Below are 14,312 nucleotides of genomic sequence, written 5' to 3'. Positions count from 1 at the left end.
ACAATTAAGGCCAGACTGGCCATAGCGGGCATTGGGCATATGCCTGGGAGGCTGGAAGGGTGGGGGTGTGGGGGGGGTGGTTGTTGAGGTGGAGACTGATTTTCTTACTGGGGACGGTTTTGCAGCAAAACTGCAATATCGGCCCCCAGTAACAAAAGCAGCAGTGCTGGAGTTCGGTTTTTGTTAAGCAGTAGTGTTTCACGTGTGTCCATGCCCCCCCTATATGCTATATGTAGTAGGAGAAAAGCTAGCCGCAATAAAGTGAAAGACAGTGATCACACAGATTTTTTTTTAAACTGTAAACTGTAGATAACTTCCTAATGAGTGTCTAACTAATTGGATATGTTCTCAGTTGGCAACAATACAACTATTGTGGAAAAGTGAGCTTTACCTGTACAGAATTATGTCACTCACTCGATAGACAGTTTCCTTTTTTGAGATCTCTGACCATCTTTTTTTTTGTTTAGAAAGCTTTATTTAAACAGGTAAAAAAACGCATGGTACAGAATTATAATAACAATCATAAAATACCAATACAGAGGATAATAAAAAAAATATATGTACATGAAAAACATAGGATGAAAAACCTGATATATCATACATTATCGGGATCAAATACCAATGTTGAGAGCGAAATAAAATCAAGGAGTACCATAATAAATTAGCATTTTTACTTTTGAATTTGAAAGATTAGAGAAGGGGTGGAAGAAAGGAAAGGAGGAAGAAAATGAGAGAAGAAAAGCGGAGAAAGGAAAAAAGAAAAGGAAAAAGGAAAATAAAAGGTATCAACAACCTTGTCATATAATCTGATATCGCTGACCATCGTGATGACTGACAAGCTGGATTTAGAACAGCTTGTGGCGCAGAATCAGTCCTAAAGTCAGAATATGCTGCCCTCCACCATTCTTTGAGCCCTTCTCTATCGCAGACCATGGCATTCTCATAGATAATCTAGCTCAGGCAGTAAATGGAGGAACAGTTACATCTTAGTTATGCTCTTTCCTACCCAGAATGGTATTATCTTCTCCACTCTCCTCTTTTTTCTCTAAAGACTACACTAGCAATCTATGTCAAGTCTTTAGCATTACTTATGTGAACATTGGGTTTTATGTTTTATACCAATGCCAACAATACAGATATTATTGCACCTAAATGCCACCCACATATCCTGCATTGATCAACATTTTCTAAAAGCTACAATATGCATATAACCGTGTTACAGAAAAATAATTACATTTCACAAAACCCCTAGGACCGTAGATGACTGACAGTTCAGTTTCATAAAATGCTAAATATATTCAAATATATATTTTCTGTCAAGTAAACTGACGGCATATGTTCCGCCTATAACTCTTCGATCAAGTTTATAATACCTTTTGACCATTACGTTAGTCAAGAAGAAAACATTATTGGGGAACAACCTTTTCATTGCTGGCTCTTACTTTATAAAACTCCTTTCCAGAACACTGCAAAAGATTATTTATCTTTACATAAACGTTTGAAACCTACCCATTTTGTTGATCGCATATCTGGTTCTTCATTAGCACCAAAATGCCTCCTGGCGATAGTACTTAGTCTCACTAATAACCAATATGAAAATTAATCTGTACTCACAGTTTTCCCTCCCCTGCACCTCTACATTGTGTCGTCATTTATTATAACCTACTGTGATTGGTTGAAATGTTTCACTTCAGGTTGGATCCAAATACTAAATATATCGCTTAGCGCCGTATTTGTATACCATTCACACCAAAACAGTATACAAATTCACCACCCAAGGTTTCTGTGGTTAGTAAGGAAGATTTACGCTACTAAGCATGACTTTTTTTATATATACATTGTACTACAGATTTCACAATCTTTATGACCATCTGGATGCAGAAAAGGCCTTCAATCGGTGTGTTATACCCGGGTTACATGCAGGGCTGGACTGGCTACCGGGTGTTTTGGAATGCTGCTGAGCTGGGGGCTGATTTCGTTGATGGGGACCTGCGTGTACTGAACGAAATTCGTTTTGCTTTAATTATTTCGAAGCACATCCAGGTCTCCATCAATGAAATCAGCCCCCACCGCAGTGAAATCAGCCCACAGCTCAGCAGCATGCCAAAACACTCGGTAGCCAGTCCGGCCCTGGTTACATGAGGCCTTCATGTAGACTCACTCCAAATATCGGCAGTGAAACTAGTGATTTTCTGATTTGTGTCCACTTGTCTTTCTCTCTGGCTCTGAAATGTCACTGTAACCTTAGGTATAGAAACATGGTATGTGATTTGTAAACAGACAGATGCCAAGACACTTTGTATTGTTATACTCCTAAAACTGTAACCCAGCCAGTTAAAATAACGACTAATCTTCTTGTAGTTTTTAATAAATTGATTCTAAGTGGGGTGCCGCTCGCAGTCGAATTTTGCCGCCACCAAGGGATTTGTACCTGATTGCTTCATTGGAACTTTGCAAATATCGTTTTCCCTGCTGTCATCAAAGTGCTGCTGGACTAGGGGGTCCGGGACTGCGAAGCCCACAGGTCAGCGCGTCTCTTTCATCACGCGCACCTGCTGCCTCCTCCCGTGACTCCTCCTTGCTGAGCCTGCTGCCTGCTGCCCTTAAAAGGCGACTCGCGGCCCCCGCTCCGCGGGAGCCGATCGCAGTAAAATTTTGCCGCCACCGAGGGATTTGTACCTGTTTGCTTCATTGGGACTTTGCAAATATCGTTTTCCCTGCTGTCATCAAAGTGCTGCTGGACTAGGGGGTCCGGGACTGCGAGGCCCACAGGTCAGCGCGTCTCTTTCATCACGCGCACCTGCTGCCTCTTCCCGTGACTCCTCCTACCACCCCTATTAGAGCCTGACACAATACGCTACCGCGGGACGCGCGCGGGCCAAAGCGCGGGGCTAAGCCCGGGCAAAGGGCGGGCCGTCTGAGGCTGTCCAAGGTTGGTCGAGGTCGGGTTGGGCCACCCCCTTGATGTTTGTCTTGCCCTGATGCTTTAGTTAATCTGAGGAGGTCCCGTTGTTCATCTTTGGTTGCTTTTAATACCTGCTGCCTTCTGTTACTATTATTAGTCTGAATCATGCCCTTACGTTCGGGGAAAGAAAGATCAATACAACTGCAGACTTGTAGTGGGGTGATAACTGGCCCGCTAGATGCTTTCATAACCAGGGCGACCGGTATCTTGGAAAAGGAGATAGCTTTTGCCGAAAAACGCTTATCCCTAGATCTTATTACGGGGAAGCGCTCTTCTATAGGTCGTCTTGCAACTTCGGTCAGTCCCCAGACATCCACTATGATTCCTATTCTGACTGTGGACACAGTGTTGGTGGATGTTCATCCAGAGGTTGAGAGATCATTCTTGAATTCAACTGAGGGTGGCTCACAATCCAGTGTTTCCATAGCTAGTGGGGGTGGCGACAGCGTGTTAATTACTAGTCCAATATAATCGGACTTCACTACTGGAGAGTTCCAACGGAATGCGCCATGTAAGAGGAAGCATAGTAAGGGTCCTCAGAAGGGGGGTACTTCCAAAATACCTAAAATAAATAGTATACCCCTGCCCATCCCTGCCCCCGAAACTATTACTAGTTCTCAGCCCGTATTGGTTACATCTAATTCTATGTCCCCTCCTCAACTACTACATAGGAACTTAGTTATTGACCCTGAGTGTTCTAGTATAGACGACTGTCTTCTAAATAAAATGGAACTTCTAGTAAAAACACTTATGTTACCATTACTGAAACGAACTAGACTTATGAACTTGAAACTGGACTTACTGGAGAATCTTGTAAAAGATAATACTGGTATATTAAATAAGCTAGTAAATGTTCAAGCTACACCCCCTATTCCAACTAGTATATCCAATTCCCCGGGTGTCGCTGTTTCAACTAAGCGGCTACCTCAGGCTTCTGTTAAACAACCAAATATTCGGCCTGCTACAAACAATCCTGCTGGGGTAACCTAGGGGTGGGAGCTTAAAAGCTGTTACTATGCAAAATACCAAGCCTCCTACAGTTGCCCAAGCCCCGAGTCTTGCGAGGGATAATTCGAAAATGACCACTGTGCCCAAACCGAGCACTAGAGCATTGGGGACCCAAGCTACTAATCCCTCTGCCTTGGGTCGAAAAGTCCATAAACAGGGCCTTCCTTGTATCGACTTACCTTCTGAGGCTCCCCCCTTCACGATTGTTTTAACAGGTGTCTCATCCCTTAGGGAGGACACACCTGAATCCTATGGGAACCTCAGAAATAAAGTGTTGTTTTGGTTAAATAAAAACAGACCCCTCCCACCTTCTTCTGCCCCGGAGATATTGAGCGTTAGGAGAGTAAATTGGGTGGGACCCTGCTCAAAGGACCTGGAAGGTGATTGTATCATTATTAATTCCAGGGATCCTTGGGTGATGGATTTTATACGTAGGGAAGCTAGATTTAAGAGGATGGGGGATGTGCAGTCTTTGGGCCTCAGTTATTTTTATCCCAAAAGAAACAACTTTCCCTATGTCAACCCCCTAATGCCCAGTAAAACTTATGGGAGATTTCCGTTAGATAGTAACACACACACCCCATTTATTCCACATTCTCTCAATCGCTTTGAAGTACTCTCTGGTTTGGAGGGTATTGATTGACTCTGTCTCGCAATTGGCGGAGAGAGTCATTCAGGTAATCTTGATCATGAGGAAACCGACCTACCTAGTATAACATATCTAGCCAATCGGGAGGGCGGGTATATGATGACGAAGATGGATGTGGTTGTTGGGAGTGTTATAGAGGGTAATTCCCCGGATGGTATTTTATCTACTGATGGTGGGTATTTAGGACGAGAGTTGTTGGCTTTGAACCATGAAGCCCCTTCCACTCAGGATTTGGGACTCAAAGAAGTTTCATGGAACATTGCTGGACTGAAAGGGAGAATAGCCTCAGATGACTGGGGATATTTTCTTGATTCCTTTGATATTTTATTATTTCAAGAGAGCTGGGCCCCGGAACCAATTTTTCGAGCAGGTTTTCTTAATTTTTATAAACCGGCAATCAAGGGTAATAAGGACAGAGCATCAGGGGGTTTAGTAATTTGGGTTAGGCAGGCTATCAGCTACAGACCGGTAGAAATCTTAGTAGAAAACCCCGATATTTTGGGGATTAAGTTATGTAGGGAAAATCATCAGGACATTATTCTCATCAATATATATGCTCGAGGCCTCCCCGGTGGGAGAAGCCCGGCTATTATTGATGAGTTGGACTCCTATCTAGAATCACTTGGGAGAGATAATTTAATACTCATAGCGGGGGATCTAAATTGCACCTTCGAACCCCTGAAGAGTGAGGGTGAGGATTTGTGTGCTGAGGAAGATGCTATATGGAACATTCCGAACCTGACACTGAATTATATCAACAAGGGTTCCGAGGCTGCCTTGCATTGGTTAGGGCTGTGTCTAGAGTGGGGATTGAGAGCGGCCAACGGGCGTACGATCTCTGACAAGGCTGGTCATCCTACTTTTGATAATGGGTCTAGCAAGAGTAGAATTGATTATTTTTTGGTAAAAATTGAGTATTGGTCCCTTCTGGAAGAAATGGTAGTTGTGGATCGCCCAGAGAGTGACCACAACCCGTTGTCTTTAAGTTTGAAGCTCTCTGGTGGCCCAGGCAGGTCTTCCGCAGCCATGTGTGCGACCGCAGAGGTTGTTTTAACTAATGACAGAAGGAGGGTCAGATGGTGTAGGGTCTTGGCGGATCCTGCCATGTTAGATGGCATATCTCTGGAAGTTTCATCTACCCTGAGTGCCATACATGATCTACCTTCTAATACGGAAGTAGCTCATCAGATTAGTGATTTACATGAGCAGTGCTTTAACAAATTGAAGACTCTTCTTACCCTACCTCCGAAGCTTGGGAAAGAGAAAATGATTAGCATTGGTAAGAAATGGTATAATAAAAAATGTAGGGAGGCGTTTAGCGGGCTCAAAAAAGCTATTAAATCCAGAGTAACACTTGATATTAAACTGGTGCGACAAAAGTATAAGAGGGTTCAGTGGGAGGCGAAGAGGGAGTGAGACGAGTCCTATTGGTCAGATTTATATGAGGCAAGCCTTTCTTCTAACCAGACTAAGTTCTGGGAAGTTGTTATATGGGGCAGAAATTCAGACTCACAATCCCCAGTTAATTATGTTTCGGCGGAAGCATGGGTGGACTTTTTCTCGTCCCAGTTTAAAGATCCCGAACACGATCCTGGTGACGCCCTGGTGGATTGGGTCCGAGCCCCTTCGTCTATTTGTCATCCGTTGGTGTTTACGAATGATGACACCGAGTCTGCACTTCGGTTGGTTCAAGCAGGGAAAGCTCCCGGGATGGATTGTATCCCGGCTGACTTTTTTAAACACGATCCTCAACTCTGGGTTCCTTATATCACTCTGGTTGCTAACGCTATAGCCAGCGGGGCAAGGATTCCTGAGTCCTGGAAAGGAGCTGAAATTCTCCCCATTTTTAAAAAGGGGGACCGATCTGTCCCCGGCAACTATTGCCCCATAAGCCTCATAGACTCCCTGCAGAAAATTGTTGCTAGGATGGTTCTTGCCAGGGTTCAGGGCTGGATGGAGATGGAGAGTATTCTCTCGCCACTACAGGCTGGATTTAGATCAGGCACCAGCACCATCGACCAGGTCTTCCGATTTGTTCTGATATTCTGGAAGGTGGTACTGTTGGGCGGAGGGACCATCTTTGCCGCCTTTGTGGACCTTAAGTCCGCCTTCGACCTTGTGCCCAGGGCAAAATTATGGGCAGTCCTGGGTAAGTTAGGTCTGCCGTTAGAACTTCTCGAAATACTGGTACGACTTCATGAGGGCAATTTCGCCACGGTGAGGTGGGGGAGACAGGGGCAGGTGACGGATAGCTTACCCGTTACAAGGGGTGTCCGTCAAGGGTGCGTTTTGGCACCTACCCTCTTTTTATTATTTATTAATCAGGTAGGGAAGTTTTTCGCAGATACTCCAACAGATGCACCCACACTGGGCGGGACTAAGTTTCCTTTACTCATCTTTGCAGATGACACTTTAATCCTCTCCAAGACACATAGTGGTCTTCAAAAAGCGATCAATAGATTTGAGGATTTCTGTAATCAAAATGATCTGCAAATAAATGTGAGTAAGACCAAATTTATGGTCTTAACTAAAAATCGCCCTATTAAAAGTCATGTTACCATGAATGGAGTCGCTCTTGAACAAGTAGATGTTATGACCTACCTTGGAGTGACCTTAGACTATCGCCTACGATGGAACCCACAGGTTGATGCTTTCCATTTAAGATCTGTACGCCTTATGGGCTGCCTAATCCAGGAGCAAAGAATGTCTCTGACCAAAAGGGTCTTACCAGCACTAAAGATTTTTGAAGCAAAAATTAGCTCTGCAATTCTCTATGGGGCTGACCTATGGGGTTTTAAGGACCTAACCCCCTTAGTAAGAGCTCGAAATAAATTTTTGCGTAAATTGGTAGGTTTACCCCAATCCACACCAATTAAACCCCTGTTGCTGGATATGGGTTGTAAGCCGATAAATGAGATGGCTCGGTACCGGCTCGTTGCGTTGTGGAGACGGATCTGGACATCGCCGGATCTTAATCTCTTCGCTAACGAACTAGCGGAAGTGAGATCATTATCGGGTTCTGGTAACATCCCATGGCTCCGGGAGGTGAAACTAATCTTGGAAAGTATGGGACTTAGTCAACTGTGGGTTAACCCGGGGTCTTCTGCATTCCCCTCTAAAAAAGAATTTAAAGAGCTTTTTTGGGCTTCGGTTAGACACCAATTTGTTGCACTGTCAGATGCTACTACCCTAACGGGTCGATTCTTGGTGCACAAATTGGATCCCCTTCTTGAAGACTACTGGGATGTTATTACCAGGAGCCTGGACAAAACATTATATCATCAGTTTAGAGTTGGGTCTCTGCCAGTAAGGTCCTTTTCCAAGAAATGGGATGGTTATACAACAGAGTACAGCCCCTGGTGTAATGACCAAAAAGAAAGTGTGGGTCATTCTTTCTTTGCCTGTCCGGCCTATGCAGCCCCAAGGAATAAATGGATTAGGCCCATTTGTAAATGTAAATGTCGTAATTTTGTAAAGCGCACAGCTACCTCCACCGGAGGTGTCCCGGCGCTGTCAGTATACCGCTTAGGAACCCTTCCTTTCCTGGGAAATGTCCTCTCCTGGGCACCCCCCAGGTGCAGCCAGGCATCCCAGCGCTTTGGGGCCGTTGTGGAGACTAAGCAAGCTATTGCCCAGAGTTGCAGCGTGGGACCCATGATCAGAACAGGCGCTGAGGCGAGAATATCCAGTCAGGGGAATTAATGAGCCGGAGACCCGCCAAGGCGGGAATCGAACCCTGGTCCCTGACAGAGCTCTGCATCAAGGTCTGCCTGCTCTAACCATTGAGCCACACTTCTCCAGTTGCCGCCAGTTGAACATTCGAGGGAGTGTAGAGGCATTATGGATCTTAAGAACAAATACCACAGAGTTAGTGGTCATAGGAGTAGCAAAGTATCTTGGGTGGGCTTGGGTCATCAGAGCTAGAAACCTCCATGTACTTTGAACATATTTTTAAACATGGATTTTTCTTTCATACTGAGTATTTAAAATGTATTGTTTAATTCTTGTCTTAGAAAGTGAATTGTTTGGATGAAATATGACGTGTTAAATTATATGTATGTATATATGATCTGGTTTTACCCTTTGTATATAGATTGTCTTTTTATGATGTAAAAATCGAAATAAAGACGTATGAACTGAACTGAACTGATTCTAAGCATTTCTAAATCTGTGCTCTGGGCATTGTAAACTTTTTATAGCAACTCCATAAAACGGCATCTTTATTTATGTCTTACTCTAGTCCCAGTTTGCCCTCACGCTGGAGGAGTTGGTCTTTGTGAATTGGTCCAGCATTTGATATTGTTTGATTATATTTGTGTGTCCGGAAGCCTAGAAAACCGGTAAGTAAATGTCAGTGTGGTTTTTGTTTGTATATGAGATAATTCCAGATATATGGATAACGAATTTCCTGCCCGATTATTTGTGTAAGAGCTTTTCTCTAATGTCTCAATTTTGGACTCTATCCACATGTTTCATAAATGTCAAATCACTAACTACAAATGGTTTTGAAAGGGACGGAATTCATTTTGGTTAAACCATATTCGTAGTCTGTAAAGATGACCATCGTTCTGTGTATATTCAAGGTCTTTAATGTTGGTCTCCATGCAGCCGAAACATGTAGCAGATACATGATCATTCACATCATAATGTAGTGGACATTACTGCGGTGTTTCCTTTTCTTGATGTTTTATGTAATAGGCCCTTATCTGTAATCTGAACATTTTGCCATGAAAGCCTTTGTCTTTATCTACTGTTGTGGACATAAGGACTCTCTGAGAGTATTAGTCTTAGTATTAGTATGAGCATCCACATTTGATGTATGCATCTCTCATAGCCTAAAGAGGAGATGGGCAATAGAAATGGGCTATAGACATTTGTGATGGCTCCCTTTATGTGCTTTTTTAAATCAATATATATAGGATATGGGTGAGGTTAACATATTTGCAAACAGTGATCTCAAGTGCTCTTGTCAATATATATATATTGATCAAACAGCCAAATTGATGATGGGTGGTTGAGCTTCATTATGAATGGGAAAGACAAAGGTGCTTCAATGCTGGTTGTTCATTACAAATAACAGGTAAGACAAGAACTGGTTTAAATGTCAACATTGTAGCAATAGCTATCTATAATGTTTGTCAAAGTCACACATTTTAAACTAAGGGCTTCATTTATTGTTTTGCAGGTTGCCGTCCAGGTTTGTAGTTGCCTGGCCTCCACCCTCTTGGCAGAGGACTGCCAAGATTGTGGAGGCCAGTCAAGAAAAACAAAAAATGTCCACCTGGTGTGAGGGGCAACAACTTCATATGGGACTTATTTACATAAGAATGATCGGCAGAATTCCCCTAAACGTTCCCATGCCAATATCCGGTCCCAAAGGCCCTCCAGCTTTTCAAGCATAGTCCAGAGGCTCTTTGGTCCTAAAATCACCAGCATAGCCATTATTGGTTCTCTGCTGTACTTCTCCTTGAAAAATCCACAGAGCTCGTCATGTGATCAGTGTTCTAAGTGGTCTAGTACCACGGCCAGTCCCTTGCAAAGCCAAATATAAGACATAAAACCAGGGCCCTTTATTTCTGTCATTCAATGGATATTGTTTTTTTAAACTTTATTTTCAATGGTTATCATATACCAAAAACAAATGCATCATCCAGTACAGTTATCTTGGTAGGCACATTATAGAAATCGTGATATTTTACATAGTTTGTATATCAATGAAAACAGTCATCACAAATCACCCGCATTCAATGTATACATTTCAACACAATGATAGGACCCTCAAAGCCTGGGTAGAAATGTAGGTGTGCATGTAGCTCTGTTAATTTAACACCTTCATGATTCCACTGTCATTTTGGAAGCCTTATGTTCAGCACAATATTATATTCTTACCATCATTCTACTCTGACTGTCAATTAATAATGGTGGTTCTGGCACAGCTCTCAACATTTCAAGAGGTACTTGGATAGTGACATCTAGGGTGTGGTGGCATCGCCACACATTATGATTGTTCACTTTTATGAACCATATATTATTAGCCAAGGCATTATTACCACTCTAGTTGTTTATTAGAACTCTGTGTGTCAGACAAGGACAATGCACTTGCCTGGAGGTGTGGGCTGGGAGATAGGCTTATGTTCAGTACAGTTCATGTTCTTCTTATGTCTAATGAAGTGTTCTAGAGATATGTTGCCCCATTCTTTATTCATTCATAAAGAAATGAAGCCACCCCGTATTCATTAGAGCCTGCGGATAAGGGTTCATAGGCATTTATTTGGGGAATGTTTAATTAGTAAAAGGTGAGCATGGAGAGTGTGTTGCTAAGGTGTGCACAGTGCATTTTCAAATCTGTTCACGTAAATATAATATTTCAACATTAGGGAATGGAAAAGCATCTTGTCATGGAAGAAGTCCACCAGGGTGTTGCAGAGTTCTTGGAAGGGGGCAATGGTGTTTTTGGGTGCTGGGGGGTTTGAGAACTCCTTGATGATGCTGAAGAATTCTTTGCTGTGGTTGGAGCTGGCTTAAATGTGGTTTGCTAGAGCATTCCTTTTTGTCTCTTTCAGTCCTGGTAGTGGTTGAGCGATGTCTTGTAGGAGGTGTGGTCTGTGGGCTTCTTGCTGGTGCTACATGTTCTTTCTAGTTGCTTGCAGTTTTGTTTTGTGGTTCTCAGCTCCAAGGTGTACTAACTAGCATGTTTGGTGGATCCTTTGATTTCGGTGGGTTTGATAGGGACAACTCTGTCTGCGCAATCAGTGATCCAAGTGGTGAAGTTCTTGACCGCCTGTTCAATGTTGGTTGTGTCACTGTGGGCGGCGTTGAAGGGCGTTGGTCCATAGGCTTTCAGATGCTTTGTTCCAGCTGCGACTTGGTGGTGGTGGTGATGGGAACTGTTATGATGGTGAAATGAACAAATGAGTGGTTCGTCCAGGTGAGCTTGTTGACATGGTTGTACTTGACTCAGTTGCTGGCGGTGAAAACAAGGTGAAACGTGTTGTTTGTGGGGTTGTGGACTAGTTGGGTGAGGCTGATGTTGTTCATGCTTTCGAGGAGGTTGACTGTGTTGGCATCATTTAGGACTCCGAGGAAGATGTAGTGTTCAATGTCGATGGCTTGTGGTGTAACAAATTCTTGGATGGTGACGCATACGCTGGGGCATTGTCCTGGAGGTCTGTAGGCAAGGGTGCCTCTGATTGTGGTTTTGGAAGTTGAGACGTGCTATGATTGGGGTGGTGTCATCTGCGGCGGTGGGGCAATGGATGGTTTCTTTGTCGATGATGGCGAATCCACCTCCATGTTTGTTGGTGAGGCTCCAGTGTGCTATCTTGTAGCCGCTGGGTGTGGCCTTGGTGATGTCAGTGCGAATGCTGGGTTAAGCCAGGTCTCGGTGAGGAAGGCGTCATTGAGGGTGAGGGAGATGATGCTGTCCCAGATAAAAGTGACATGTTTGCATAGTGATAGGCCATTAAGCAGGAGGCAGTGGGGTCATCCAGGCACAGTCGTGGTTGGTGTGGTGGTGGCGCTGGAGTCAAACCCCTCCTCAGGAAACCGTCCGCAGACCCCAACAAGCTCAAAAACTACTGGTCCATCTTTGCCTTTCCAGCCCAAATCCTCGAAAAAGCTGTCAACCGCCAACTCACAGAATACCTGGAAATCAATTCTGGACTCGTCCCAAACTGGATTCCGCACGAACCGCAGCACCAAAACTGCCCTGATCGCAGTCACCAATGACATCAGAACCCTCCTAGACCAGGGAGAAGCAGCAGCCCTGATCTTTCTCAACCCCTCGGCAGCCTTGAGTACTGTGTCCCACTATACTCTGATCAAGACACTTCATCAGATCGAAATCCAAAGGAGTGCCCTCAAATGACCTGAAACTGATCGCTTCCTTTCTGCACCTGAAGAACTGAGAGCAACCACTTTCCAACCCTCAACTTGGAACCCAAGAACATCACCTGCGGTGTCCCTCAAGGTTCATCCCTCAGCCCTACTCTGTTCATCACCTACATCACCCCTCTGGCTGACATCATCAGAACCAATGGACTGAACATAATCTCCTACGCAGATGACACCCAGCTCATCCTCTCTCTATCTGAAGACCTAACAACCACGAGAGCCATATTCCACCTGTGCAGAACTAGCGTCGCTGACTGGTTGCAAAATAACTGCCTCAAACTCAACACAGACAAAACAGAAGTTCTGATCTTTGGAAACAACACCTCCCCATGGAACAATTCCTAGTGGCCAACTGAACTGGGTCTCTCGCCCACTCCCACAGACCACGCCTGTAAACTCACCATGACCAACTAGATCAACGCAGTCTCTTCCGCCTGCTTCTGAACTCTTTGCATGCTCCAAAAGATCTTCAAGTGGCTCCTAGTCACCACCAGATGCACTGTCACTCAAGCCCTCATCACTAGCCACATAGATTACGGCAACACACACAACATTGGAATTACCACACACCTTCTAAAGAGACTGCAGACCATACAAATCTCAGTGGCCAGACTCATCCTTAACATCCCCAAACAGACTCAAATCACTTCACAACTAAAGAACTCCACTGACTCCCTCTCTACAAGAGATGCCAATTCAATGGCAGTGCTTTATAAATCATGTTTGATTGATTGAAAACATAGACCTTGACAGCGAATTAGATTAAAAAGGTTTAGAAATAGTTGACAAAGATGATATAAACCGGCAGTGAAAGAGTAAACAAGTGATCATGATCAGCAGGCTTAGAGTCAGAATTTTGCTGTACAATGATACTAAACATGATCAGTGTAATATAGACAGTCAAAGCTTAAAACCCATAAACATAATTAATGCTGGGGTCTTCATCATTGTAAAAGGTTTTGCAACAATCGGACAGCAACCCTACAACCACATGGTTAACATTAGGTTAGGTTTAAGTGTGGCTCTAGGAAACCTTAAATTGTAAAATGGGTCTAAACAGTCTTCAGAAGCAATTGAATGAAAGGTTCAGCAGTAGTGGGAAAGGCTCATTGGAACATATTGTAAGGAGTAGACTGATGGTCCTTGTTGCTCAGAAATATGAATGAGGCTGACCAGCCCATTTGAGAGGTACTTGATACGTGGTTTGGATTATCTAGTACCAGTCAATTTATGTGAGGGCAGCTTCATTTAAGTGTTTCTGAGCAGGCAGAGATGTCATAGTGATACCCTGGCTCCTTGTTTTGTGTTGTCATCTAGAGCTGTTTTTCGAATGTTTACTGAGGTGCTATTGGTTACATAAAGCAGCCTATCGTAAAGATGCTGCATGTTTGGCCTGAGAAATCTAGATCCATCAGGGCAGGAGGTATGTGGTTGAATTTCTCCTGTCCTTTTTTAAATTTAAAGAAAGTTTATTAATGAAGTAAATATGAGAAGAACACAACGGTACATGTATGGTATAGTATATAAAACAAATAGATAGTGCACACACATAAATAAATATATATATATATATATATTTGTTTTTTAAATGGTGAGGGCCAGGGTTATAGTTACCTAGGGGCACAAATGATAGTTACTTGAGATAACATAACTATAACTGATGAATTTCTATGTTTGTGTGTGTGTATAAAATCTGACACTAACTACAACGTCCCTGTAACCTTTGTATTTTTTAGTGAATTTCTACTTTTTTAGTGCTATTTTTCAACTATAACATCCCTGTAACCTTTGTTTTTT

General features: G+C 43.5%; 1 protein-coding gene across 2 annotated transcripts in view; it reads left to right on the top strand.

Moving 5' to 3' along the window:
- The window catches only part of ENOSF1 (enolase superfamily member 1), a 238,364-nt gene that overhangs the window by 195,531 nt on the left and 28,521 nt on the right, over nt 1–14,312 (top strand). For both annotated transcript variants that reach the window (XM_078687452.1, XM_078687453.1), the window contains one exon: nt 8,863–8,962. In XM_078687452.1, coding sequence (XP_078543578.1) covers nt 8,863–8,962 — 100 coding nt within the window. The remainder of the gene's footprint in view (nt 1–8,862; nt 8,963–14,312) is intronic.

Source organism: Lissotriton helveticus, chromosome 4_1 (genome assembly GCF_964261635.1).
Source record: "Lissotriton helveticus chromosome 4_1, aLisHel1.1, whole genome shotgun sequence".
Lineage (NCBI taxonomy): Eukaryota > Metazoa > Chordata > Amphibia > Caudata > Salamandridae > Lissotriton > Lissotriton helveticus.
This window is presented reverse-complemented; position numbering and strand designations above follow the sequence as displayed.